This window comes from Papilio machaon, chromosome 7 (assembly GCF_912999745.1).
Source record: "Papilio machaon chromosome 7, ilPapMach1.1, whole genome shotgun sequence".
NCBI lineage: Eukaryota > Metazoa > Arthropoda > Insecta > Lepidoptera > Papilionidae > Papilio > Papilio machaon.
Genome location: NC_059992.1, coordinates 2,977,472 through 3,003,818, shown reverse-complemented (window position 1 = coordinate 3,003,818; position 26,347 = coordinate 2,977,472). Strand labels below are relative to the sequence as shown.

Genomic DNA, 26,347 nt, shown 5'->3' with positions numbered 1-26,347 from the left:
AAAAATCACTACCCAGAAAGTCATAATAACAATTCTGTCTGCTATGTTGAAAAACAAAATAGAAAAAAAATACAGCACAAAATCAACTTTACATATATGTCAGAAAAAGTCAAGGTTATTAATTTGGAAGATGTTATTTTTATATCATTATTATTGTTAAATTGTTAATAGAAAAAAATTAATAATAATATGAATTGACACTTGTTTTTGTATTAGGAGGCAGTAAAATTTCAAAAAATGAATTAAATATACCATGAGAGACTACTGGCAGTAAATTGTGGAAAATAGTCTTTGAAATTATTTACCTGTGAAAAATTGTAAAACTACAAGTTGGAAGAAAACCTCAACTTTTCTATAACCTCACTTATGAGTTTTGGAGCTTCATAGGTTACGCGTAATAGTAGGTACTAGGTAGCCAGGGTCAAAGACCTACTTACCCAAAATGTAGATCCGCAGAAGTCATCAAGTGTAGAATTATAAGACATTATCACGATTATGTTACAACGTATGACGTCTCACTTATTAGGTATTTATTTAACATTTATTTGAACGGCTTTATAAATTTAACAGCATCCTTTCGCCGCAATCAAAAATACGTTCACTAGTTTTGACACACATATATTTGATTTAACCACTAAAAACTTTGACTTTGGTAAATGTTGGAACAGCCAATTTGCACATGGTTTTTAACGGCTACTTTAACGTCAACTTTTAAGGTTACAACTTCATCCAACAAAAAGACCATTCGATTAAAGAACGTTCAATCTCCGGTATACACAACCACAAGACACTCCACTATTCCGCTACCACTATTCGAAAGACTCGAAAACTGTCTGATTCTGCCTGAACCAAAAATAGGACCGTTTTCATACAGTTTTGTGAAATTATAACACTGCTACATCATTGCTATAACTTTTAATATATCAACATAAAACGGTGATATTGTTTAAATAAAATAAAACGTATATTCAATAAAGAATGTACAATTGCAATGTAGAATTATAATGTTGAATACGGCTACTATTACATTTTTGCTTGGTATCGAATAAAAGAAATAAAGTTATCAAGTTTTTAGAGTTCTACAACGTATGTTAAATGATTTACGGTTAATGAAATAACTACATATAATATATACATAAATACACTGTTTTGGTGGTGGTATGGGCTATGGTAACATGAAAAAAATTAAATAATAAACTTCCTTTATGTTCAATAAATAGCACGTTTTAAACAGCAACTGTTATAATACTGTTCCATTAACATTTAACTGTTAGGTAACTGTTATATTTTTTATCTATGGTTACTTAGTTTGGGATTTTTCATAGACAAAGTTAGTACTCTGTGGTTATTTCTTTGTGGTTATTTGGATAATGGCGTCAGTTGCAAGTTTGGCAACTATATTTTAAAGTGATCGAATCTATAAAATTCTTGGAAAGTAGCATAACTGATGTTAAATATCAAATTTACAACAAACTTTCGTAAATAATAAGTGTTTTATAGGTCTATAATAATTACTCAAGTTATTGTGGGTAAACAAATAGTGAAACAAAGTTTGATTCTGTAAGCTAAAGAATGGCTGAATATTTAGCCGCTATATTTGGTACAGAAAAGGACAAGTATGTAAAATTTTCACGTTAAATATTAGTAACTACTAAGTTATTTTTTTTCTACTCGGAACAGTCATTAATTGTTTAAAACAAAAGAAAAGAGCAAAAGAGGTTATGTTTTAAGTAAATTGCAATTAAAATCTGGAATTGAGCTTATATTTTACTGTAATTTGACTATATCTTTAATAAAACGAAATCTTAAATTGTGCTATGCTATTATTATGTCACCGGTATTTAAACTTCAGATTATAACCTAAAATAATATACAAATCTGTTTGATTTTCAGAGTAAACTGCTCCTTTTATTTTAAAATAGGAGCATGTCGGCATGGAGATCGTTGTTCCCGTATTCATAATAAACCAACGTTTTCCCAAACGGTTTTATTACAAAATCTCTACGTCAATCCTCAAAATTCTGCAAAATCTGCTGATGGCAGCCACTGTAAGTTAACCTGTATAAAATACATATTATGTTGACGGAATACTAATGGATATTTTAATCCAATTATAAGACTATAACTATATTGAAGTAACAAAGTCAAAGTACTGAAGAGTGAAGCATGTCTACTGCCCTTCAACTTTACTCTGTTCTCCCATTATTATGTTGTTATATTATATACCTACTCTATGAAAGATATCTTAGATCAATCATAGCATGTTAACACTTTCAATGCCACTATGATTTTTTGTATGGAAATGATGTTTGGTGTGGTGCTGAATGTGTTAAAATTAATAGCACTTCAATACATTAATTATGCTTTTCAATAATCTCTCTGTAGTGTAAACTAACTATTGTAAAAATATCACTAAAGTTGTACTCATACAGTACTAATTTATTAATTCTTACAATATCAGTTTTTTTTTATTTACTTTAAAAACTAACATTGAGCTTGTTATAAAGAAATAAATTTAAGTATTTATTTTAAAACTAGCTTATACACGCGACTTCGTCCGCACGGAATAAAAAAATGCACACAAGATAAAAAAGTTCCTATGTCCGTCTCCTAGTTCTAAGCTACCTCCCCATCAATTTTCAGCTAAATCAGTTCGACCGATCTTGAGTTAAAAATAGTGATTAATACATATTTGTATCATTATTTATTTGACATTTAATTGTGCATTCATAATAAGATGTAACAATTGTACATTTACAGTGGTTGTTGCAAATGTGTCTGATGAAGAGATGCAGGAGCATTATGATAACTTCTTTGAAGATGTTTTTGTTGAATGCGAAGACAAATATGGAGTTATCGAGGAAATGAACGTTTGTGACAATTTAGGAGATCACTTAGTGGGAAATGTTTACATAAAGGTAAGACTTTAATATTTCATTTTCACTATTTTCTTATTTTCCGCAATGTTACCGATTTCCATGGGCCTATGTGACTTCTTTTATTAAGACTCTCACTTCTTTGAAATATATGTTTTCACAACAACATGCTTAGAATAGTGCTCAAAGATGGTCCCAACAATGTATTTGTTTTATAAATTCATGTCGATTTTCTGTACTTTACATTGAAACTATCCTTAAGGATCCAGATCTTAAAGAATTTAAAATATTAAAGCATTTTCTTGTAAATAAACCGTCAATTAATATTGTATAATTCTTGTATTATTCAGTTTCGTCGTGAGGAGGATGCAGAGAAAGCAGTAAGTGATCTAAACAACCGCTGGTTTGGTGGCCGACCTGTTTACGCTGAGCTGTCTCCAGTAACAGATTTCCGTGAGGCCTGCTGCCGCCAATATGAGATGGGAGAGTGCACAAGAAGTGGTTTCTGCAACTTCATGCACTTGAAACCTATTTCCAGAGAACTGAGAAGGTAATTTTCTTTCAATTTACATTTACAAATAAAAAAATTGTTTGAACATTTAAAATAAATTTCAACAAAAGAAAAGAAGTACAAAATTAAAACTGACAAGATAGAATAGATGTCTAAACATTTGTGTGAAATCAAATCAAATAAAGATTAGGTAAGTTATATTTATGGTCTCGTGAAAAATTAGCATTGTCTTGTCGTTGAGTTTTAATAATCATTCAACAAGATGCTTTCATGAAATATTTTTCTTTAAATTAGCTATTTATTTTGTAATAACCAGAATAAAATAGCGTTGCTGTTGTCTATTCCAATCATATGTAAAAAATAAAGGCAGTGAACATCATTTTTAGCTGACTTCAAAAAGAAGGAGGTTATCAATTCGACTGTATTTTTTTTTTTACGTGTGTTACCGCGAAACTCCGCCCCTGGTGGTCCGATTTTGATAAAAAATATTTTAATCGAAAGGAAGTGCTTGCAGATGGGTCCCATTTTTTTTTTTTTTTTAATTTAATGTTGGTTGATTGCAATAAACAAATTTATTAATACAGTCAAAACCGTTTATGACGACATCGTTTAGAACAACATACCGGTTAAAATGACCAAAATCAAAGGTCCTGGCTGAATGTTATATGACCGCTTTATCGAAAACATTGGTTTTTACGACATTGTTTACTACGACATACCGCATTAAGCGACCACATTTGGTTAATGTTTTCGGAGAATTATATCTGTAGAACGACCGGCTCAGCTATATTGTAAACAATTTGAATAGGTAACAGTATCCACATCTGGCACAGTATAATAGTCAAGTTTCACAAAAAACTATAGCTAACTGCTTTGGGCATGCAGGTTTTAAAGATCTTACAAGTATTATAATAAGAACCTCAGATGATGTGATTGACGATGATGAAGAGGACAATATTTCTTTGGCTCAATTAGCCCAAAATTTACGACCTACTTTATCTACTACTGAAACACACGAGTTCATTGATGTAGATCAGTCTATTGCCATTTGTGCTCCAGCTACGGAGGATGATACTGTACGTGAAGTTCAAGAGGAAAATGAAAATGAACAGGAAGACTCGGAAGAACAATTTACAGTGCCAACTTTGATTGACGGTCTTAATGCTGTTAGTGTATTACGAAATATTGTTCTTTTTAATGAAGAGTTCCACATGCAGGGAAATTGTGACGATACGCTGATTAAAATCCAACGTGAATTATAAAATGTGTATGCACGACAGAAGTGTTTCAAACAAACTAAAATTACAGATTTTATGCATACAAAATGATGGAAAAATGGTATTGTTCTTTTATATTATACGTTTGTATTGAAGTAAACAAAATGCGGTTTAATTTCCTACATGAATATACATATCTTTCCTATTAATACCTGTCACCGGTTGTTACAACTATCGGTTTTTACGACTCAATATGAGTAGTCCCTTCGATGTCGTTATAACAGATTTTGACTGTAACTATTTTGTTGAGTTAAAAAGTTACTACTACATATTTAAGATCATATATGTGTTCTGCATTATTTGTCATTTTTTTGGTAGTTAACAAATAACAAATATATATAGTAATAATTTTTTTTATATTTTATAAAGGGGTATAGAAACAAGTGGTAACATGAATTAGCCGTAATGACGAAGCGACCGCTGCCCATAGGTATCCGCAATACCTTTAATTGATGCAGTAGGAGACGTACAGAAAGAGAATATTTCCCTTACTTTGCGCCCCCCCTTCATCAAATTCACTTCCCCTTCCCATCCTTTCTTTATAAAAAAGAAGAAGAAGAGAAAGAAGATTAAAATTAGTCCTCCTTACTACACTCATCAGACGAAACGCGGAATGATTTCCAATTTACGTCTTCTATCTTTTGTGTGTTTGTGTTGTTTCTGTGAGCCAACCAATTCATGCAACAAATGTTGTTGCTGTCATCTACCAATGTCACAACAATACCATACTAATTCAAAAATATAGTATTCATGCAATTGGGCATATGCTAGTAACATTATGTTACTTAATCTATAAGCACTATTTATGTTTTCTTAATTGTAATTCTTCCAGGTATTTGTATTCTCGAGGTAAGAGCGGGCGTCGTTCCCGCAGCCGATCACGTGAGCGTCGTCGTCGCTCTCGCTCCCGCGAACGTCGTCGTGAGCCGCCGCGCAACTCGCGCTCCGGGCGGTACTAGCCGCTAGCCGCTAGCCGCTAGCCGCTAGCTGGCAACACTGGCTCGCCAACAGCTGGCAACACTCGCCAGTATCAACTATACTACACTAGCGCCACTTCTGCATTTCTATACATACACGTCAAGTATGTAAAAAATCATTTAGTAACTATTAAAAATTAACAAATATTTCATTGATAAAATTATAAATTTGAATATAAATGATGGAAAATTTCAGAATGAATTAATGTATATACTATAATTATAAACATAAAGTTATAGATGTTATGTAAACATTGAATATTTGGTCATGATATTGTTTATTTTGGCTCTTAAAATACAAGCTTCCTTTTATTGTTTAAATGAACAAACATACAATGTATTCAGAAGTACGATTTTATTTAAATTTAAGTTTTATTTTCATCAATATGTAACATGTTTTAAATATAAATAAAAGATATATATTTTTTTAATTTTTAAAGGAAAAAGCTCCAAAGGATTAATTAAAGCAACAGTTAACTTAATAATTCTATAATTAAAATAATATGTTGTAGAATATTGTTGTCTTATCATACATTTTGATTACAATATTAGTAGAAAGTTCAATTTTGTCCACAATTATTGTAATATTTTGTATAGAAATGCAGGCGCTATTTGAGTTATTTTAATATATTTGTAAGAGATCGACTTTTAAATATAATTATAAGAATTCATTCCTATATGGTTTTCTTTCACTTCCAAAAAAATTACATATTTTATTTTAATATTAGATCCTGAAACAATATTTGTTGGGTGCACGAATTGGTCTTCGACATGCGTGAAGTGAAAGAAAGAAATTCCACCTACAGCATTATGGCCTAAATTTAGGTACCCTTTTTTATAAGGAAATGGTGGGAAGGGGAGTGCTATTTGACAGAGAAGGGGGAATATTCTCTTTCTGTGCGTCCCCTCCTAATATTCCGCTGAATTTAGATTCTCTTCTTTAGTTGTGTTAAGGTTTATTTTGTTTTATATTAATCCTGTATTCTGTATCTATATTACGTATTAACCCGCAAGCCTGTATGTTTTATCTACTTCTTTTTTTTTTCTTATTGTAAGTGAAACATTGTGTTTTTTATGAGAAATAAAGATCTTTAAACCTAATGGGAGTAGGCAGACGCCTCTGTAATTGTGGATGTCTATGAGTAGTGAAAAAAAATGAAAAGATTTGAAAACAAAAATATTTATTGAATTTTAATGTATTTGGTAAATGCTGTAAATAATCGTTAATATTAATACATCAAGATTAATAGTCGGGCGACTTTTCAATTAATTGTACTATTTAACTATTAAATTAATAACTTTTTATTTTATGTCAATTAAAATTAAATATTGCATTTAGTGTCTCCGTCAAACACATTCGCGTATATTTCTTCCCAGAAGTCAATATGGTCTGAATCTGGGTTTTCACTGCAAACACATGTTTTACTGATGACATAACAGTTCTTTGTTTTACCAGTATATGGTTTCCATGTTATATTTCTCGATTCCGTGGGATTCCTGTAATTTAATTTAATAGCCATTATTTTATTTTTACGATTTACTGTTGCCATATACTTATTTACAAATATCTTGCCTGCTCAAGTAAATCACACTGTGCCCCCCCCTACGTCTCTACTGCGCAGTGACTAGTACCATGTTTTTTTTTTATTTTACCTCTGATAAATGGGTCAGAGATCTTATGAGACTCTAGTACCATGTTCCAAGCCGCCAAGATATACACCAACCTCTACACCATCATTCTTATATTTAATTATTAATTTTATGTAGAACACTTACCCGGTTCGAGCAAAAGAAGTCCATAAACCAACCATTTCTTTTATTATAGGTATAGAATTATCAGTTAATGGAATATTAAGGCAGGTAACATTGAATAAATACGGTAATTCATCTGCATGGCAAACACCATTCAAGTGATCCATCTTATAATTGCCTTTTGCAAAGTTCCTTTCTGTTTCCGCAGCAAATTTGTACAAATATACTGGACTTGAATTATTTTTTGCACAATACGTTGCATATCTATAAATATTATAAGTAAATAAACTATAAGTGTGAAGATCTGTTAATTCTTGCAACATGTTATTTGTTATTGTCTTGCCATTGAAATATTTGTCACGTATTTTCAAATCTATGCATTTAAGTACGTCTGCATTTACTTTAAGTTTGATTTCTCTTGGTACAATAGAGCCTATTTTTGACAGATAAATTAGTAAGTGATTAATTTTTCTTGCGGTTTCAATGCCCTCGGCCGTTGTATATCCCACTATAATTGGCACATCGGCAACTCTTCCACCTTTCATTGATTCATAAGGTGGTTCTGTTATAAATTTCTCTATTTTTAAATTAGATTTTTCTATCACAGGTCCGAAGTATATACTATCTGCCATATCCCTGTGTTCAACATCTAGAGCGGGTAATTTAATATTAACAAGTGAGGATGCTGGTAGCTGTCTTAAAAAATCTAATAGTTCCAACTCATCTTCGGTTTCTTTGCCCAATAACTTTCCAAGTTGGAATGCACGCTTTTTGGCGTATAAATTGTAACTCCATTCATTCAAACATACACCGCTCTGACATATAGCCTTATTAAATAAACCTTCACTCATTTTAGATGTCAAATGATAACTTGTGGAAGCCGCACCGGCGCTGCATCCGAAAATTGTGACGTTACCAGGGTCCCCTCCGAAAGCGGATATATTATTTTTGACCCATTTTAAAGCCATCACTTGGTCCTTCAAGCCGGCATTTCCAGGAACATCTTCGTTATCGAGACAGAGGAAGCCAAGAACTTCTAGTCTATAGTTAAAGGTGACAAGAACAACATCGTGCTCCATGAAAAATTCCGGTCCGTAAAAATCAGAGTTACCGGAGCCCGTATAGAATCCTCCGCCGTGGATCCAAACGAGAACTGGTAGCGGCTGAAGAGGTGTCAGTGATTTAGAGTATACATTAATGTAGAGACAGTCTTCGCTGCCGGCCTCGATGCGGTCCAAACGCTCGTTGTACTGCGGACAGACAGCTCCGTGTTGCGATGCATCTCGTATCCCAGTCCAAGGTTGCGGCGGCTCTGGTGCCTGAGAAATAAAGGAAAGAGCCATTCTTAGCATACAACAATAACAAAATGTATGTTAATAAGATCCTATAGTAAGAAGCATTATGATACGGCACTTGCGTAGCAAGGTATGCTAGTTGTTATATGCAGAGTGTCGGCTGTCCCATATCAAATTCAACCGGTTTCCCGCGCTCCCCGTGCCGCGCCGCTGACGAGGGAGCCAGCAAGCAATTAGGTATTGCCCTCACGTGGCCGTGTGCCTCGCATGACACGCTGTACGTTTCTTATCTTACGGCTGCACGACTACGCGATTATATTAATCAAAAAATTGCAACAAGGACGTTTGAGTACGTTCAAACTTACATACTACTAAACGTACGTACGACCACTGTTCTCTGTTAAGCCCGTGATTCTTTGTCTGCGCGGAATTAAAAAAAAATTAATAAGTAGCCTATGTTCTTCATCCATGCCAAATTTCATCAAGATTCGTTGAGCCGTTCCGGATATACCTTCAAACAAATATCCATCCATCCATCCATATAAACTTTCGCATTTATAATATTAGTAAGATATATGTAATTATATGGAATATGCCAGCGAAACGCCAAATCTATAAGCTTAAGGCAGTTAGAAGTAAACTAAACTGTTAGAAAACTATACCTATATAATTTACTAATTACATATGTAGCATTATTAAAAAACGCAATAAAATAAATATAACACTTTAATTTTTTATAAACTGTCTTCTTTAGTACATTTTTTTACATCAAAGTGCATTTCACACACAACACTGAAAATAATAAGCAAATTATTCGAACTGTCATGTCTAATATACTAACCTTGAATCGTAATGCCCCAATCGGTGGCTGTGCGTAAGGAATACCTTTGAATGCACAATATTCTACATTGCCACTTTTACACAATACTCCTTTTAGATCACCTTGATTAATTGTTACAATTACCATTGTGAAACTATAGCTGAAAATAAAATGACTATTGAATAATTGCCAACAACTCGTTAGGTACCTATCGAAATCACTTCAACATAAAATAAAATGTAATATTTGAACGTTTAAATTTAACCTCAAAGTTATAAACGACAGAGACGTTTGAAGCCGTGTGAATAAATGAAAAAAATACCTCATTTATTTCCTTTAAATGTTGAATTTTCAAGGAAGAAAAACAAGCGAAAAAGTCCGAATTAATATTAATCATTTAATTCAGCAATGCTAATTTAGTTTTCCGTCAATTGATAAATTATCCATAATACAGTATTGAAATAGCATGAAAAATTGGCTTGAAAATATATAACTATCAATATTGTGTGTATTTTAGTGTGCTTGGTTTTACATACGTTAAAATAAGGAATAAAAATAGCAAAAAAAACAATAAAATGGCGCTATTAAAATGGAATTATCAATTTTGAAATTAATTTAGTACATATTTTTAAAATGGCTAATATTTTAGTGCCGTATTGTATAGCATTATTTAATTGTTATTTTCTTTGTATTTTTTTTAAATATTAACAACGTATTGAGATTAGAAGATGCATTAGTCATTTAGATAATTATATCTTAGAGGTCAGTCGTAATAAACTAATCAGTATTTGCCACTAAGACAAAACATTATTTTATATCGTTTTTATAGACAAAATTAAAGAAACTTAATGTACTTACTAATTGTCAATATGCGCGAGACATCAAAAACAACATTACAGCTACAAAGTGAAAACTACTGTGACGGTTTTCTTGATAATTTACTTGTTTAGTGTCTGTTTAATTAGGACTGAACAATACGTGAAACGTATACTTATTATGTTGCTAGTTCCACGATTATGATACTACTCTTTGACGATTATTATCATTTTAATAACGAGCGATAACAGCTATCTAAATTGAGACATGCAATTTACCTATAAACAGATAAATTAACAGTTTAATACGGAAGTGGTAAAATTTCTTCAGTATAAAAGGCTAATCTTTTTAAATTCAAATACCTGGAACCAAAACCGGGGAAAACGCTAATCCGTTCTCAAGTCATTTAGTTGCTAGTTACCAAACCATTGACAATAAAATAAATAAAAAAAGATATCTTTGGCACGATATTTCGTAGTTTAGATCGATTTCTTATTCAATCAACATTTCATAAAATACCCCACAAATGGGACCGGCACCCTTGGGGTTGCTCTGCTTGTAGATACAGTTCAGCATTCCGCAGGGAACAAAGGGGTGCCGGAGGAATGAAAATGCTTTCATTGCTTTTTACGCGTCGCTAGAGGCAATTTATCTGTTGCGGTGTTCCCTAAAAAAACACCTCGCTGGGGCGTAGACAATAACAATTTCCCTCATGGGGGAGTACGTTAAAGTTTCACTCGACTGCTTTCCCAGATCATTGATCATTTCAATTGGGAATATTTTTCCCTTTCTCCCTTCACTACAGCAAGTATTTGTCTTCGACAATAAATACGTCATATTTCTTATTGTTACGGCCTTATGGTATATAAATCTATGTATTTCATTTATATTCTTTAGATGATCGTGACTCGTTGCGAAATTCAATCTTATGTTTCCCGTCGGCCCGATAGGTTCACCGATTTGAATTGCAAATACCCCTTAAAACTAAATGTTTGCAGATCACTATTCATGCAAACAGTTGGCTGAATTACTGTTACTGTATTGCAATACATAGACACGTCAATGAGAAGATAGGTAAGAAAAGGAGAACAAAATTATTAGGCTTTATTTTGGTCGAATACTAGACTAGTTTTCTTTCTGTGAGATCATGTGACGTTGCTGCGTAGTTCTACTCAAAAAATTTACTTCAAAACACAACTGTGATCACTCATGTGATCTCTGAGATATTTAAAAGCGTAGACTTTGTAATTTGAATGTCTCATGTGAATTGCGATTCAAACAATCATCTGACTAAACATTTTCCTTGTTATTAAGGTTAAACATACATTCTAAAATTGAAAGATTTTCATTAAAGTAATGTAATGTGTTCATTATATGTTGGAAATGTATTATAATGTAGACATAGGCAGTACAAAGTAAACAATGGATGTAGACAGAGAACCCTAGGCATGCCCGTCTCGTTAAAACTTGGGGTGAGCCGTGTTTTGCGCATATCGACAACTCATTCCCCTCTCTCAGTCCTCTAATATTAGGGAATAGGGAGGGATAGGATCGGGCAACTGTTTAGAAATATTGAAAGTGAAGGTACACAATATTAAAATCATTCATGTGATAAAAAGATTAGATTGAAGATGTATTTTTAGGAGAGGCAGCAAACTGTGTTGGGGGATAAACGTGTGAATTACTATCACTTGTATTATATATAATCGTAAAATACTTTGATCCCGGGAATATATTCCTTTCATCGTTGATGTCTACTGCGCAAAGTTTATAGTATGACCATCTTCATCTGTTTTTGTATAGATATTTCTAAAATATATATATATATATATATACACGAGAATGGGATACCATTTATGTAGCTTTTGAATGGTATAAGGAAAACGTCGACAAGTGATGTTGAAGGTTATTTTCTACGTGGCTGTACCATTGTTAATTATTGAGCTTATTTTGTAACTATTAAGAATGTATTATAAAAATATTAAATTAATCTCTGAAATCTCCGACACAACTGAGATAGCAAGAAATAGCTAATCCCCACCCCGTTAGCTTTAAGTCACTATGCTGAAACAATTCGACATTTTGAAATCGTCTTACGACAATACAAAAGCGTTTTGTTAACATTCTAATCCGTCAAGCGAAATATTGCTATCCGTAATCTATTATTCAAATACGACCACCCTTCTTGAACATAGACATTTGATGCGCTTTTTAGTGGGGTTCGGGACACAGACGGCACTTGCATAAATTTGGCCAATTTGATGCAGAATGATAAAAGGGGAGGGTCGAAGTTTTAGGACAGCAAGACGCCACGCCAGTGCCATAGTAGGGTTGGCAGTCGGCACGCGCCTGAGGCAATATGATTCGCGCATCCCCAGCAATCACTAAAATTACGCACCGGACCGACCCTCCGCCAAAAATAACTATTATGCTTTTATTAAGATCAGTTACCAGTCAAAGGGACCACTTGTAATTTAATTACGTTCCCATAATGTCGGTTGTTGTTAACACATAAGGGTTATTTTTATTGCGTAATGAGAGCGTATTTTACTATGTACTCAGCATATGACAAACTGATTATGACATAAAAGTCTTACTTCTTACTTAATTCTTAATGCGAATGTTGGATGGATGGATGGATCAATGGATGGATGGGTGGATGGATGTTTGTTTGAAGGTATCCCCGGAACGGCTCAACGGATCTCGTGGACTGATATAGGCTGCTGCTTATAGACATGATAATGAGCTCTACAAATGCGCTATTTCCACAGTTATCCCCTTTTACTGTCACCCAGGTTCCCTATTAGCAAACATACATGCTAAAACTAAGTGAATATACAAGGAGGACACTTGGAGGTACAAAAATATAAACGAATATAACAATGTTTATATGTGTTCCCGCATTGAAAACTCTAAAAAAACATATGCAGTCGAATCTGGATAAGCGAGAAATCTCTATTAGCAAGAGTCATAGTCTAGTTACTACTTTTTCAACCCCTAAAACCTCCATAAGCGTTAATTAAAACCTCTTAAGCAGAGAGTCGCGGCTCCAAATTCGTGTGCGTGGACCTCTTGGTAAGTAGCAGTCACACTTCCTCTACATGCGCGAGAAACCATTATCTTCATTACAGGCGAGAAATATATCGCAGTCCCCAGGACTCGCCGGGAACAACAAAAAAATGTTTACATATCTTTGCAAAAATAAAACATACTATGCTATCCGTAGGTCTTTACATGACAAAATACATGTAAGATATTAACAGGTCTTTGATAGTTTATATCAACAAATCATATTTCATATCGATTGTAAGTTTTACAGCTGGTATATATGTATGTAATAGTCTTCTAACATTGACCTTATTAATATTCAATTTTCACAGATTTGTTATTAATATAAATATAAATGTCTAAACATTAAACACAAGGCTTTTCCTCTTTTAAATCAAAGTAAAACTGAATCATTGTAACTCTTTTAACTGAGGTTAATTAGAACTGAGAAACGGCGAGCAGTAGAATAGAAACCATTTTCTTATTCTTCGGACAAATATTATGCAAATATGCAAATAGATTAAACAAATTAAGCGTAGAAAAGACAATAGGGTATATAAAAACATTATTAACGTTAAATGCCTCTCTCTATTTTCTGTATTTAATTCATAATCTAGAATAACTTCTGAATGACGTATAAATTAATAAAATTCTCAAAGGTAGACAAAGCAAGTTAGCGGAACAAAACTTACTTGAATAAGTTAAAGCGGGAAAGGAACATCGACGCAACAACGCGACCGCCGCCTGTCTCCTTCCTTTGGCGCGTTGACAGTGTTGCTAGAAGTAAATATTCTCCCTAGAAATACAATTTAAATGCCTCTACTCCCTATTTTAAAATAGATATACAAAATTTGGAATTTACTGTATAATTGTTCTATTACTCAAATTTTTAACTATTACATATTATAGAATATACTTTCCATGCCGAATACATGTTATGTATTGTACAACAACTTTGTTCTGTTGGAGATAAGTATGAACTTACGAAATAGTGCATTGGCCATTTTTGTTGCCTTTTTACCAACATCTTACTGAATTTATTAAGTCATCAATACTAAAAATTATTGATACATTTTATTACAATTATAACACTCGTGAATTGATAAAAATCTAAAAACATAGAAGATTCAATCGAAAAAGTAAATTATTTATATTATGGTATCACCGTTCGTCTGCATACTTTTTTTGGGTAAGCGGAGAACTCGACAGGCAACACTAGAAACCGGTTTTTATTCAGTCGTCCAGCTTCGTACAAACCGTTGCTCTGTAGTAACGCGTGTCACTGTAATACATTTATGTTCGCGCGAAAGTTTACTTTGTGAAACTCAAAATGACATCTAATACATATCTAAAGTGTAGTTAATGTGACTTATTATGCAAATAAATACTCCTAAGACCAGGTTTTAGTTGGATTTTATCAGTGGAACGTATTTAACTATTTCATCGCGTGTGTAACGGTTAACTTGAAGATAAGAAGTTTCAAAGTAAATAAAAACAAAAAATGTGTAAGAAGATGGGAGCTTAGGATTTGTTATTTGACAAAAAGTGACTAGAAAGTTTTTGCTGTATCAACATGGAGTTCTACCGGTTGCTTTCACCGTTTACTTTGCTGCTGTTTTGCGCAGGTAAGCAAACCAAGTTGCCTACATTCTGACTCACGTCGCGCTCACGAGCCTTTCCAGTATCGCTGTCGTTGCCGTGGTCATTTCGACTCGTTCTTGGTATTGTATTGTGAACTGGATGCTTTGTGTTTCTTGAGTTATTATCTATAAAATATTACAGGAATCTGTGGCAGGCCTTACTTAAGATAATGTTTTATCGAGTATTTAAACTTCAAAAAATTTACCATGTGCATGTAGCAGCCTTGTGCGATTTCAGAACTTTAAAAAAATGTTAAAAATGAAACACAAATATTGAGATACTTAATGTACGGGAATACGACTGCACTAGCATAATTTACTTGCCATATAATTTGTAAACTTAATGTCCAATATGCATGTTATTTTTTTAATTCATCGCTTAACATCATTATATTAGGTATAATAAGTATCGGCTCAACACAAAGGTACCTTTCTGTCCTTGCCTTCTCTTCGACGTAATGCCTGTGTAAACATCAATGAAATATTTTAAAGCAAAATAAATCAAGAAGAGACGTTACTTTTGTTGATAATCAAACTCGTAACCGCTTTGGAGAAATCTAAACACCGTTAAAACCATCATTTTAGGAGGCATTTTAGTATTTAATCATTCTATAAATTGTGTTAAAAGAAAAAAGTCGTTTGTACAAGTTAAAATTTGCAGCAAAAGCTCGGCAGTAAAGTTTCTTGGTAAAGTTAAAAGCCCGTTGGTTCTTATTCTTTACATTTAAAACAAGTTACGGTCTTGCAGATCCAACGCTCAACGCGTGGGCAGTTCAAGAGCTTCGTATACATGTACAGTCAAAGAATTAAATTTGCTTCCCACTTGAGATCGAATTTAGTGTACCAAACTGAAACCATAATTTAGTACGTTGCGAATTTTTCGACCTAATTACAAAGCATCAAATTATTTTCAAAATGAATAGGAAATAAACGTCCTCGACTGTACCTACATATAATGTATCTTGTATAACTTTTTCAGTTATTAAAAATAGTCATAGTATTTGTAATGAAGACCTTCCCTAAATACCAGGCCAAGGGAAATTTCATCTATCTAATGCCAATGACAATGATCTATTGTAATTATTTTTGTCTGTTTACTAACAAAAATATGTTTGATTTAAAAAGTTTTTGCAAATATTTGCAAGATATTCTTTTAGAGAGTCTGTAAAGAATGGAATTTCCATATTTACAGTTGCTCTCCCTGAAGTACGCATAATGTAGATGTGGTTTATTTTTTAATATTTCTCACAAAAAGCCGCTATGTAACCAAATATATTCGCGTATAGTTTGTTATTCAAACAAAACCCGAGTGTCTATGGTTGCGCCGTAAAGCCAAGCTCAAGATATATACAAAGCCACAAAGTTTAATCTATGCTTATGTTCGTAGTAGTTTAAGTTGCAACCTTAAACATACAGAGTATCGTTCAGGTAACTTTTTATTTATATTTGAACATTATTACCACAATGTCGATCCGTCTTACGCTTTAAAATCGTTCATCATAAGTAAAAGAGTGACGGACTCGAAATCACGTCACTTATGGTCTGGTAACCGTTTAACCTTAAAGTCGTTAAATGGTTCGTTAAATACTAGCTTAGTGACAGATTTCTAATACTACATTTACGCTATGGGATAGATTTTAAAGTAGAAAATTTATTTCACCATTCTATTAAACTGAAGGTTCCCCTTGAACTCGTCACGTTTTGTGACGTCATCGCTACGTTATTCATACAATCAACGTAGGTGAATTCATCTAGGCTAAGCTTGCAGATTTTATGTAGCTACTAAAGTTTAAAGTAGCCATGCATAAGATATGATTTAGAACAAGCAACTATGACTAGGAATTTGTTGAAAGAAATACATTGGAAGTTTTTAATTAACATGTAAAATTAATGATGATATTTGATTCGACGCCATGTTTTGCACATTAGTAGTATGCCTTGCAAATAGTCGAAACATAGACACACACTATTTTATTCGATAATGTGAAAAAAAAAACAGAAAAAAACATTTGTCCTCCACAACGAATTCTACAATATTGTAGAAATAAATTTTATACTATCTTATTCACCTCATCTTACGGATTTCCAAAATTATTTTCCCATTAAATAGTTTAATGCCATTATGGAACTTATAGTTCATACGTTTACTACATTTAGGCGTTCATTTGGATTGAGATATAGTTGAACATAAATGCATGTCTTATTAATGTAAATCTCAGAGCTCTAGGAGCACTTAGCGTTAGCAAATTGACTATAATTATCAATGGCTAGTTAATCTATGTTACATTAATTAACAATAGGTTTAATTGTTATAATTTTGCGCAAAAATCTTAGTTATTTATTAATTAATCGAACAATTAAATACTTTTAGAAACAAATCGATAATAGATGCTTATTAAAGCGAAAAGTTTCGTAACTTTTAATGGTTTTAATGACTTTCTTTTTAACAATAGCTGGCTATATTAACAATTCAATTTATTTTTACAATTTTTGTCAATTCTTATAGTTTTTCTTATTTTTTTTAAAGGCCCTAATAAAATTCAAACGTAAATATTGTCTTTACGGCTAAATATTTTCACATAAAAGAGTTTATTTTTGTTAAGCTTATTTTAATTTTCAAGAACTCAAACAATGTGGTTATTTCTGTGCCCGCTCACGTCTACCTGACGTCATCACATGCAATACTCACCAAAAATAACGTCTCATTAATAGTTAAAAGTGTTTTTATTTCATTCAGTAGTTTATATTTATATCAAAAGCGTAACTGTTTCCACTGCGGGATTTTAATTTGAAAATCTTCTCTTGCAAAGAATCTTTTGAGGTCACCATCTTAATAAAAAGAACCGCTCTGAGATAAAAAGAACATCAGTTTTTCTCACAAGACTGTTTAATTAAAATCCGTTAGAATAATTACTGCAAAAACGTATTTAGCGTAAATAAGGTTTCCCATATATTATTTTCGTAAATGTGAACGTTGAGTTTCCTTATTTGTGCAGAAAAGTTGGTGTCAAATTTTCGAAAATTCTAATGAGTTCGTTGGCATAGGCATTGTTACAATAAAATTGGGGCATTTCCGGATTTATCATCTACTTTTGCTTGCAATGTCACTGTTTTGACAGTCTAGAATAATGGCAGAGCCTAGAACACTAGAATACCAGTCTGAAAATACTGGCAAATTAAATTGTTTGTGTGTACATTGATGAGCAACGTTGGTCAATTAATATCAAATCCTTACCCGTACGTTTCTACTACCGTAGTAAAAACGATGGGAAACCGCTGTGCGCGTCGAATCGTAACTGATTCTTGGGGTACATAAATATCTATGCATGTCCCGATAAGGTAACAAGGTGCAAGATGCGCCGTTATGCCTGACAGCTTGACGGAACCCTTTAATAGCAATAATAGATTCCCTACTGATAAATGTACGGAATGAACAGCGAATATTTTTTTTTAATTTTCGAATGTTTTTTACTGTAATACTGGTTGTTTGTAAATACGTTTTTAACTTTGGCTTTTCATACAAAAACAAATAACTTTATTGGTTGTTCATTTATTAATTAGAACTTAACGAATTAAATTATTTTGCCTTGTGTTAATTTTTGTAACACTCGAAGTTTGTTTCATCACGTTGTAACGTAGTAAATTGATGTAATATCTCACGGTCATCTCGATGGTTCGCAACTTCCCGTCGAATTTCTCCGTCGAATAATCGGATCTGTTACGTCGCGACTGACACTGCGCCGTGAAATTTGTTACGTAGCTTTCCTATGTTTGCATAAACCATACAAATTCACGCTAATAGTTAAGCTATTAATAAAATACCAGTAGTGTATGAAAGTAAGTAACTACTTGGAAACCTGTATTGATCTTTCACGTTTGTCGTAGATACGCAACGGCTTTTTATTTTGCATGTGTTGGGTGTTTCGTTTGTATCGAGTTATAAAATTAATAGAAAGGTACGACCCATAGTACTTGTGTACACTGAATAATAAGTAACATAACGTTTTTTTACCTATTGCTGTTATTCTTTTAAGACAAAATAACTTATGTATGTATGTATGTAGGTACCAATTAAATTTTTGAAATATAATAGATGAAATGCATTTGTCAAAAACTCAGAGGAGGTGATTTTTCTCCATCTTCCCTTTCCCTAGTCATTCCACTGTTTGATTCATTTCCACTGTTTTGTGTTAAAAATAAAAGGTAGAATTTAAATGCTATGTTGTAAATAAAATACTCAAAAAGATACTTGTTTGCAATGATCGGCAGATGGCTGTATAAATTTAGATGAGATCAAAAAAGGCATGGTATACTTGAATCTCAAGTAAATTAGGCGCGGGCGATGATGTCGGGAGAGTGAAATGTTGCCTCGGAACCAGTTTATGTGCAGGTGCGTTGCGCCCGCGCCGCCCCTCACCCCGCGACCCCCTCCAACGCTGTCTTAGCGGCGCATCTCGCCTCGTAGTCACAAACTCCTATTCTTTCGCTTTTTAATTCCTCCCACATATGTATTAACATTCCTATACTAGTTCTTTTAATGAAGCTTAACATAATTACTTTTAGAATAAAGCTATCTGTAGATACCGTATGTTTCGTACACAAAAATGAACCATCAAATGTTTAAGGTACGGATTGCCAAACATAGATTCAAGGTTTTGAATTCGTTAGTGTTGTCATCCCAAATCATTAAAAAACACGTTACCAAGAAATATTCAAAGTAAACGAGCGAGGACATTAGGTTCACTGACATTAAATTCTAGTTTAAAAACAGTTCAGTGACTTAAATACTAATTATGCTAAATAAATATATCAATGATCGGCAATAAGTATCATTAATTTAAAACAAAATCAATATATTTTACACAAATTGAATAAAGATAACTCAATGTCTATTTACTTGTATGCTATAATGCGATTGTAATTTTACGTTTATGTTATAGATTTAACAGAACAGAAATAAAACAGACATGATTTCTACACTACATAAATTTAATGATCCAAAGATCTAAGATTTAATGAACAATGACACAATAAACTCTTAATAAATTATAACTTGCAAAGTTATTCATTGACAGATTGAATTTAGCAGAACAATTTTGTAGTTACTAGGAAGAGATGAATCAATCGATGTTAGACCGTTAACTTTGCGACGTGTCCTCCATAACCTAGTAGCATTGGTAATGTTATTTCAACATTTACACTGCCGCGTACCGAGCAACGACGAATTAGAAAGTATTCCGTTTCACGTTAAATGAACAATTTGTGCGTTTTAAGAATAGATATATTGGCGAATTTAATGTTAAACTCTCGACATTAATTTATATTACACTGAAGGGGATATTTGTTTACGTTTAAACATAATAAAACATCCATAAATAACTTTTTACGATACGGACTTTTATAAATAAACTTTTAAATCTTATGATTCTGGCTCGAAGTTCTGTACGAAGTTTGTAATTAAGTAGTAAAATCGGGTATGCGGTGCATTTTCAAAGTGAAAATGATGTCAAAAGACGAAATAATCAAGATAACAAACAAAAACTGTATGGCGGCCACAGTACGCTCTTGCAAACTTACATCAAAATCTATCTTTGGTACTTTAGAAACGCACAAAGGACATTGAATTTATTTTTGAAATGAAAATGTGCTTTATTTTTTAAATTTTACAACAAAGCTAAGAAATTTTAAAAAGTAAAATCAATGTTGATACATTATGTACTAGTGGCAGTGCAGTTTGAGTACATAATTGAGATTCATGCAGAGGAGTGAAGTTAGAGGTAGTGCGGCGAGTGCAATGTTGAGCATAGAAGCAGGGGGATGCTAAGTGTTTACTAACTACGTTGCAAGGGTGATTGTAATCTCACCAAAGTTTAATGCTGTAAAATTTAAGCACGTCTGATAAGAAACATCTTAAATTACAGGAAACTTTAACTCTCTTTTGAATGATTTGTACCTACAGCTGAAGGTTTTTCTTAAATAATTTAATTAATTTTATAGTGCAACGGCAAATCAGAGATTTGTGCCATGTTTTGTGAAATTAATAATCGATAAAAAATCATCGTGTAAATGTCTCTTTTATTGAAAGAGCGTCAGTTATAATTAATATGGTATCACAGTATTTACGTTCGCATAATATATATGTGTGTATCTTTGAATTTATATTCCAAGTTACAACGTACTTTTAGTGAAGATCAGGAGAGTTGTAACACGTGCTACTTATAGCTCCTACCAGTGTTACATGTTCCTAATGATCAAACAGGTTGCGCCTGCTCCCGCTCCGCCGCCGGCGCGGTCGTCCTCCCTCGCCGCCGCACGACTTGTAATCTCTGCCCGACTGTATAAAGAACTTTTCCTTGTATCCTCATAAGAAAATAATTATTGATTAAAGAAAATTCTAATAGCTAACATGTTCTATTAGTAATAGTTAAATATTCTTGTAAAGATGTCTAGACCAAATATTATTATTTACATTTAGTTCATTAAAAGTAATAAAACTAAAACATTCAAAGAATTTCCTTGAATAATATACAACTTGTGTGAAAAATTGAATTTATTTTCTTACTAGCTGTTGCCCGCCACTCTGTCCGCGTGGCATTAAAAATCTTATTCGATGTGTTCTATCATCTTCATCTGTGCCAAATTTCGTCATGATCCGTTGAGCCGTTCCGGAGATACCTTCAAACATCCATCCATCCATCCATCTAAACATTTATAATATTTTTACTTATATGGCTTTATTGTATGGTAAAAGTGTGTTTATATGGAATATAATTTTCTATTTTTCACACCCCTCGCACACATTTCTCACTTATAAATCCATAAATCTACGTACACGTGCGTGTGACGGTTGCGGCTATATAAATGGCCAACACTTCTTTAATCTTATTGTATATGGTGTATGACAAGGCATGAATTATCATATTTATTAAATGTAGAGTTGCGAATGAAAATCTGTTCTATACTTTCCAATAAATTGTAAATAGTTTTCGCCTTTTACGCCATCCTAAGAAAAGCCGGAATAATATTGTGCCAAAGAATTTTTTAACCCCAGCTACACCACCTTCAGTTTTAACTAACTTCCTTTAAACGTCTGTAGCGGGTAGACTGAGGATGGTAAAATCGCAAAAAAAATATTTTGTAAACACAGTACTTACGGTTATATTTTTATTTGTTAATCGCACAGCGACGACTGATGTTCTCATCAGACACAGTGCTTAAGATTTGACGACATTAAAACATAAACAATACTGAGAACTCATTCGCTTATTGCACAAACAGAGCTTTTAAACCGATTCAAAATGACTCAACACTCTGTGAAAGTTATTATTTGTTAATATACAGAAATCTATAAGGTAACGCATGACGCATTATTAGCGGATATTGTAAAATAACATCTATATCAATAACCCAGTGTAGTATCCGGCACGTTTGAATTGGCACCTCGAACACAAGAGTTTTCTTGTTTCCTATGTGCCAAATCAAATGCCGAATACTAATGTCGAAATTTGAATCTTAACAGTGATTAGTTCCAAGGTTTTTCCAAATATCCACCATACTAAAATCACAAACATAGCCTCTTATACTTTCTCTCCACTCTGTGTGTTTTCGGAATTTCAACATTACAGACCAAATAGCGGAGATAAAATCGGATAGGGCTTACTATCTGCGTCTTCCATTCACGTGGTGACGTGAGAACTAATATTAAGAGACCGCTTTATTGTAGTTGTTACAACTATAAACAAAACATGGTTTAATTATTAAGTTTGTTTATTTTGATTGATTAAAGTAAAAGCACATCCGCTAGTGTTCACGTTACACCGGATATTTGTGAGGAGATCTATCGCTACGCTTCTCGACAGCTAATTCAAAGTGTCACGTCAACGATCGCAACACGCGGCACATCCGTGACACAGGATGGCTGTAAAAATTTAAACATCTGTATCGCTGAATTGTTCAAAAAGTATAGGTTTATTTTCAAATCTCATATATTACCTTTTGATTTTACCAAACCTACATTTAGGTAAAGTAACTTTGTCCTTTAGCATATCATTTTCATGCATCACAATCATAATAAAATACTTATAAATCTACTTTTATAGCATTCTTATATAATGTATGTTTTGTGATCAGAAATCTATCTTATGCGGTTTTAAGTTCGTATACTTTTTACTTATATTCTTTTCTAAACAGCTATACAATTTTTGGGGATTCCTTAAAAGTTAAAAAAAATTATAAGATGTACAAATATCTTATTCGTGCAACAGAGTGCACTGATTTGGTACCTGGTGGCATGAGGGACGGGTTCAGGTAAGCAAACTTTGTTCGTCAGACAATGGCCGGGCTCGGTTGCATGCCACCATTCGCCCACACAATGGCCGTTTGTTTGTCTGTTCCCACTCTCTTATTCGCACACTATTTTCCCATTCTACTTACTTTATCATTTTTCCAAGAAACCTAACGGTTGCCACGACACACGCATCTAGATTTTTGACTGATTCTTATTTGTTTTTAAAAGTACACTAATTAGCGCTTTCGAAGACATTTAACAGTTACTAAAGCCATACCATAATGTAGATTTTTTTGTGACATTTACAGTCCGACAGTTAAATCACCATTGATCTTTGCTTCTAATTGTTAATAGCAAGATGATCTTGTATCTAACACTTATACCAAATAAAATTTTGACTTGTCAATGTTAAATTGAAACGCCGTAAAAATGTCGACGTTAATGCAAAACAATGAGATCGTCTGTGTTCAGATTCAAACCCTCTGATTAAAGAGGGGAACTAACCCCTTTTCAAGTCCGGTCGATTGGAAAGTATACTCAACGTTTAGGTATTCAATTCAGCCATTAAGTTGTTACACCACTACTTTGTTAATCCTCCACAGGGATTATCCTTTTTACGAGTAAGAACAATAAGCTGATCTTTAAAATAACCTCTTATACATACTACGATCTCGATTAAAAAAAGGAAAAAAACGTAGTTAAGAGGTCTAGTATATTATAGTTTCAACTGTAGATGACGTTCGGCCACCTTATTATATAGATAATATAATAAATGGCTCAAAAATAACTCAAACAATGTCGAGAAGAAAATAATGTTTTACTCATCGTTTTATTACATGCTGGCTCTCAGTACATACTTGGTTCCTTCCTAAAAGATTTCACTATTATATCTCTAGAAGAAACATATGTATAAGCTTATTTTTATAAAAGGTTTTTTTTTGGTATAAAATGCGAGGACAAATTTTCGTGCAAGCAAACTTCCAAGAATTTAATTTCCTCGCGACAAGGACGAAGAAACAGCTCATTTTGCTCTCACCTACTTTCTCGGAGAAGTTCAAAACGAGCACGTACTGCGTGCCATATTATTTCTTTGCCTTTTTATTTGCACAAAAATGCAAAACATTCCCACTTGATGTACTCACGGCAAAACAGTTTGAGTTGCTTTCTTGAGTCGAGATATTTTTGGGGATGTTAAAAGATACAGATAAAGATTTAATATGGTCGTATTTCCCCGCATAAGAATGTGGTTGTGAAGGTGATATTTAAATGCATTTAAGTGATACGTCCCTCCCACGCACTAACAGATAAAATACTAAGCCATCGGTCCAAGGATACGACAGTAAAGCGACCAGAGAGCTACAATGTAGTGCCATCATAAATTGAAGAAATATGTAAAGCTTTTAGGGAACTAAATCTAAAAATGTGGGCTTGAAAGCGAATGTGTTTCATATTTTAGATACAGTTCGTTTCTTTGTAATTAACTTTCAATAGTTTGTTTAGTAAAAAGTATCACAAAAGGCATAAATATTGATTTACCCAAGACTGGTGGCTCCCAGAAATATTCATAGCATAGATTTGACAAGAAAAAATGTGAATCCTTATTTAGGTTCAATTGTACATTGATCTTAAAATGTTGCTGTAATAAAAATAACTTTAGCCAATTACGATTAAATAGGACAGCCATTACGAGTTGAATAAGAAAAAAAAGTCGAAAACATCTGCTCTTACAGAGGCCTGTTATCGCGTCGATACGGGGCCCTGATCTAGGCAACCTTATCGAACAAATACTGTCTGGTATTCACCAGGCTGTACTGTCCATTGCGAAACTCTCAAGGAAAACGTGTACAAAAATGTTCATCGAAGTATTCTTATTGTGAATCGATGTGTAGGTTGTTTGAATGGCATTATTTTTTTTATCAAACTCCGTTGTTTTGCTTTGAAAATAACTTGTTCAGTAAAATATTCATGTTTGAAGGTGACACATTAAATAGGTTCTTAATTTAAATGATGTCATGCCCTTAACTTTCGATAAATGATTTTTTGACAACAATTCTATTTGATTCAACAGAAATAATGAGTTTTGAAGCACTTTTAATTTCACTGTAAACTAAAAGTAAAAGCATCTAAACTGCTGTGATTATTAAGCTTGCAAGATGTTTCGAACTGTGCCGCTTTTAGTTTTTTTTGCCCGCTCTTCTCAACTTTCAACAAAAGGGAAGGCGCGGGGTGAAGAGCACAACCCATGTGCAGACACTAGGGTAACATTAAATATTAATTTTGTAGGATTCCTTTAAAATAAAGAACCATACTGAAGAAAAGCTAACGCTGTATATTATTTTTGATTATGTTATAATTTAAGCTTAAGGTAATATTCAAGTCAAGAATTTCGACCATCTGAAGGGTCGAGATTCTGAGACATAATTAAACATAGAAATTATTCCGGTTTTATTTTCAGTGTATGTAGTATATAAAAACCTAATATATAATTATTTTTTTTTTTAAAGGAATGTTAAGGTAAAGTTGTCCTAGAAAAATACTCGAAACCCTGGTAAATATAGGCAATGATATGTAAGCAAACATGTGGCGTCCTCGTACGCGCTCGCTCACGCATCCGGAGATCCTGTTGCTGCAGTGGGGTGCACGCACCCGAAAAATCTTTTATAAAATATTTTTGCGGTCACTGTACACCTCACTTATTTATTTTAAAATAACTCTCTTATTTTAAAATAACCTATTAATTTTAATTGTATGCTACAGCCTACTTATTTAAAATTGTATACACCGTGGTATGTTAAAATCTTATGATAGGATATTTAATCCAAAAAAAATCTCATACTGCGAAAAGAAAACTCATATTGTGAAATGGCATCATAGGAGTAGGGCGCCCTCTGTCCCACAGCGGGGAATTAGGACAATAAGTCAAGAAACAAAGGATTTGCTCGGGAATCCTTTTTATATTAGAGCTAACGTTTATGGTCACATTTAAAACTTAATAAGTTTAATAAAATGCGATATGTAAAGATATCACTGGGTCATTTTTTTTGCTTT

General features: G+C 33.1%; 4 protein-coding genes across 8 annotated transcripts in view; 2 read left to right on the top strand and 2 right to left on the bottom strand.

Moving 5' to 3' along the window:
- Positions 1-839, bottom strand: part of LOC106714042 (multidrug resistance-associated protein 1) — a 28,916-nt gene extending 28,077 nt beyond the window's left edge. For all 4 annotated transcript variants that reach the window (XM_045678754.1, XM_045678756.1, XM_045678755.1 and 1 more), the window contains exon 1: positions 438-839. In XM_045678754.1, coding sequence (XP_045534710.1) covers positions 438-485 — 48 coding nt within the window. In that variant the 5' untranslated portion in view covers positions 486-839. The remainder of the gene's footprint in view (positions 1-437) is intronic.
- A 528-nt stretch (positions 840-1,367) lies between these two features.
- LOC106714112 (splicing factor U2af 38 kDa subunit) lies at positions 1,368-5,773 on the top strand. The gene is made up of 5 exons (XM_014507059.2): positions 1,368-1,616; positions 1,894-2,048; positions 2,761-2,918; positions 3,227-3,426; positions 5,497-5,773. Exons 1-5 carry the CDS (start codon positions 1,573-1,575, stop codon positions 5,621-5,623), a joined length of 684 nt encoding a protein of 227 aa, XP_014362545.1. The 5' UTR covers positions 1,368-1,572; the 3' UTR covers positions 5,624-5,773.
- A 1,019-nt stretch (positions 5,774-6,792) lies between these two features.
- Positions 6,793-14,120, bottom strand: LOC106714111 (juvenile hormone esterase). Of its 2 annotated transcripts, none has more exons than XM_014507057.2 (4): positions 14,065-14,120; positions 9,530-9,668; positions 7,418-8,712; positions 6,793-7,138 (listed from the first exon to the last, which is right to left on the bottom strand). In XM_014507057.2, exons 1-4 carry the CDS (start codon positions 14,091-14,093, stop codon positions 6,964-6,966), a joined length of 1,638 nt encoding a protein of 545 aa, XP_014362543.2. In that variant the 5' UTR covers positions 14,094-14,120; the 3' UTR covers positions 6,793-6,963. The 2 variants fall into 2 exon arrangements, with proteins under 2 accessions (XP_014362543.2, XP_045534467.1); XM_045678511.1 differs by lacking the exon at positions 14,065-14,120 and adding an exon at positions 10,367-10,424 and having other exon boundaries at positions 6,794-7,138.
- Positions 14,121-14,622: 502 nt separating this feature from the next.
- Positions 14,623-26,347, top strand: part of LOC106714127 (hemicentin-2) — a 41,554-nt gene continuing 29,829 nt past the window's right edge. Inside the window, exon 1 of the mRNA XM_014507077.2 lies at positions 14,623-14,997. Within this exon, the coding sequence (XP_014362563.2) occupies positions 14,946-14,997 (52 nt within the window). The 5' untranslated portion in view covers positions 14,623-14,945. The remainder of the gene's footprint in view (positions 14,998-26,347) is intronic.

Bases quoted from the DNA above. Each gene is read 5' to 3' on its own strand.
- LOC106714112 (XM_014507059.2), top strand. From the start codon at position 1,573: ATGGCTGAATATTTAGCCGCTATATTTGGTACAGAAAAGGACAA. The intron at 1,617-1,893 runs GTATGTAAAATT...TTTGATTTTCAG, and splicing joins TTTGGTACAGAAAAGGACAA to AGTAAACTGCTCCTTTTATT. The intron at 2,919-3,226 runs GTAAGACTTTAA...TGTATTATTCAG, and splicing joins TGGGAAATGTTTACATAAAG to TTTCGTCGTGAGGAGGATGC.
- LOC106714111 (XM_014507057.2), bottom strand. From the start codon at position 14,093: ATGTTCCTTTCCCGCTTTAACTTATTCAA. The intron at 9,669-14,064 runs GTAAGTTTTGTT...TTTTATTTTCAG, and splicing joins TCCCGCTTTAACTTATTCAA to CTATAGTTTCACAATGGTAA. The intron at 7,139-7,417 runs GTAAGTGTTCTA...ATTAAATTACAG, and splicing joins ACTTCTTTTGCTCGAACCGG to GAATCCCACGGAATCGAGAA.